Here is a 2918-nt window from a genome sequence, read left to right on the forward strand (position 1 = left end):
CCCCCCCCCCCCCCCCCCCCCGGACGTAATGCTGGATGATGGCACTGCAGGAGGACTTACCATAAATGGAAGAATCAAGAGAGAAAGAGACTTCAAGGGCCATGACGATGACTGGCTAATATGCCCATTTAAATTCCATAAAGCTGCACTGTTGGATCAATGTACTCAATTGGGTCCTGTAGAGAGGGCAACACGTCAGAACCGTGATATCCCGGTCCAAATACAGGTCCACGCAACTCTGGGGCCAACCGGCTGTTTACAGCTAAGTGTTTATTAAAAATATAAGAATCTTGAACTATATCACCAAGACTTGTTTGGATATAATATAGTTCAGGATCAATCTTATCATATATGTATGGTACATATTGAAGCTGTCCCAGAGTGCCGTAATGCCTGAGTAGTCAGGTTTACCTACACTGTGCGAAAACATGCCAAAATTATTGTTCGATTTGCTGCAATTCCCGAGCATCTGAGAGTTTTTGCTGAGAGTTCATGCTCATCACTAAAAAACAACTGCCACAAGGTGCTTTGCATTGACTATTTTTGGTTAAAAACGGGGGCGTACGGGGTTGAATGAGAGGCTGATTCACATCTGCATACTTGTAGGTAATCTGTGATTTACAAAGGGAAAATTGCTTACAGATGTGCGTTCACACGGTTTTATTATTGTGATTTTTTTGAGGGGCGTACTTGCACTTTTTTACATTACATACTGTATCATTTAAATTATGCTTTTATCTAAAGCAACTTACACTACGTAAGAGACACATTGGTTGATGTATCGCCTTGGGAACAGAACCCAGGTCTCCCACATTATAGGCATGTGTCATATCCACTGCGCCAGCAACACCCACCAACCCTTTTAGTAGGGGTCTTAAGTACAGTTTTATGAATGAGACCCCTGGTCTTTCTTAGCTTTCCTTTTCTCCCTCATTTCTTATTTGGTTCATAGTCTCCTCCAGATTTCATTCCACCTTGTCATAATTTCTTCTGTCTTTTCTCCCTCTTCCTCCTTCCACCACGTCCTCCCTGCAGTCCAAGCAGAGTTCGTCCTACTCAGATAGGGACACCACAGAGGATGACTCTGAGTCCCTGGAGGACATGGACTTCCTGAGTCGACAGAAGAAGCTGCAGGCCGAGGCAAAGATGGCTCTGGCTATGGCCAAACCCATGGCCAAGATGCAGGTGGAGGTGGAGAAACAAAATCGCAAGAAGTCACCAGTGGCCGACCTGGTCAGTACCACAATTACACAACAATGCTTCCATTGGCAGTGACAATTTCTATCAATAAGGACAACATGGCCAAATGAAAAGGGGGAAAAACCCTTCTTTTTTCTACATGACTGTCCTATTCTTCGACATAACAGATGTCATGTAAATGTAATGGTCTAGGCAAAGCCTTACCGGGTATGTAGTTTTATACAGACACGGTTAGCATGCTCTGGAACCAAGAGATCCACTGTTTATAAAACAAAGAAAAAGACATGTCTAAGACAAAAGGCATATTTGCAATTTCAAGCTTTTGCTTTTACTTTAAATCCATATTTTTATATTAACAATTTGTATGTGCTACTTGTATGTGAAGGGTGCTTCTCGTAGTGATGAACTCACAGAGAATTATCACCAGACTTTGCTATTACCCTCGGTCTTATGGAGCTTTATAGCATATTTCAGCTCATTGTTCAGTTTTTTTTGGCCCACAACTTTACTGTCTTAGTTCATTATCATCACTATCATTATTGTAGTGTTTTGCAGACAAGCAGCTGATTTAAACAAAACACTCCCACGAAGTTAGTGACTAGCTGGTGAGGGGCGTGGGACATTTAGCAGGTTAAGAAGCAGAAATATTTCTCAGGATTTGGTGGAGAGAGGAGAGCAGACATTGGACTTACATTCAAGTATTAGCCAGAAACTCCTAATCAATGTTGCTCCATTCCTGCTGGATGTGTAAATTGACAAATGCTTGCTAAGAAATTCACCATATTAATCAAAAGGTGATCATATGTTAGTGTTTACACACTTGTTTTACAGCCCGCCCCCAAATGGCCAAAACAACTGATATTGAAGGTCAGGCCTGTGACATCATCAGCCTAATTGATGCAACGAAGCAATCAGCTGGCACGCTTGGAATTTATGAACACTTGTGTTTCCTCATTTTGTTGTAGTAGGAGGGAGGCTTTGACATTATCAATCAAATTTTCACCTAAACGGGGAATACCAACTTAATTAAGATTTCAACATATTATTTCCATGGCATAGGAAACAAGCATGAACTACTCTCTCTCAACGACAGAAACCAGAGTACAAAGTTTCAACTTGTGATGCCGTCAAGTGTAAAGTCTGGAGCTGCTGCGTAGACAATGAATGGGAGATTTTGTGGACCCATGGAATTGTACGATTTATTTTTCATTCTGTTGTAATGTTTTCAGTTCTGAAACAGAATATGTTCCCATATTTTAAGAATTCTTTGCTGTCAGCGTCATCCATAACGCCTTTCCCAATGCATCTATTGAGCAGTTTTAGACTTCATACTTGATGATATCACAAATTTGAGCTTTAGCGCTCTATTTTTGCATTTGGGAGAGTTTTTAACGTTTAATAATATTTTTGGACTGTCTTAGACTGTAGCATGTATGCATTTTGAAAACGAGCGTAGTTTCCCTCTAAAGATGAGTTAGATAGTTAATTGTAACAGAGAGTTATATGATGTATAACAATACATACTTTTTAGTGTTTTAGACAACAACCCCTCACACATATTATGGTCAAAGGTCATCATTTGGTCCATTAGGCAAAGTGAATTAGAAAAGATGGGAAGGTTTTGTGTCAAAAATGTATGAGTATTACAGTGGGTACGGAAAGTATTCAGACCCCTTTAAATTTTTCACTCTTTGTTTCATTGCAGCCATTTTCCAAAA

The 2918-nt window shown here is 40.3% G+C and overlaps 1 protein-coding gene across 5 annotated transcripts in view; it reads left to right on the top strand.

Moving 5' to 3' along the window:
• schip1 (schwannomin interacting protein 1) overlaps positions 1-2918 on the top strand; it is a 209214-nt gene that overhangs the window by 199765 nt on the left and 6531 nt on the right. For all 5 annotated transcript variants that reach the window (XM_034866919.1, XM_034866921.1, XM_034866920.1 and 2 more), the window contains one exon: positions 1036-1233. In XM_034866919.1, the coding sequence (XP_034722810.1) occupies positions 1036-1233 (198 nt within the window). The remainder of the gene's footprint in view (positions 1-1035; positions 1234-2918) is intronic.

The sequence above is a fragment of the Etheostoma cragini genome, chromosome 3 (genome assembly GCF_013103735.1).
Source record: "Etheostoma cragini isolate CJK2018 chromosome 3, CSU_Ecrag_1.0, whole genome shotgun sequence".
In the NCBI taxonomy this organism is placed as follows: Eukaryota; Metazoa; Chordata; class Actinopteri; order Perciformes; family Percidae; genus Etheostoma; species Etheostoma cragini.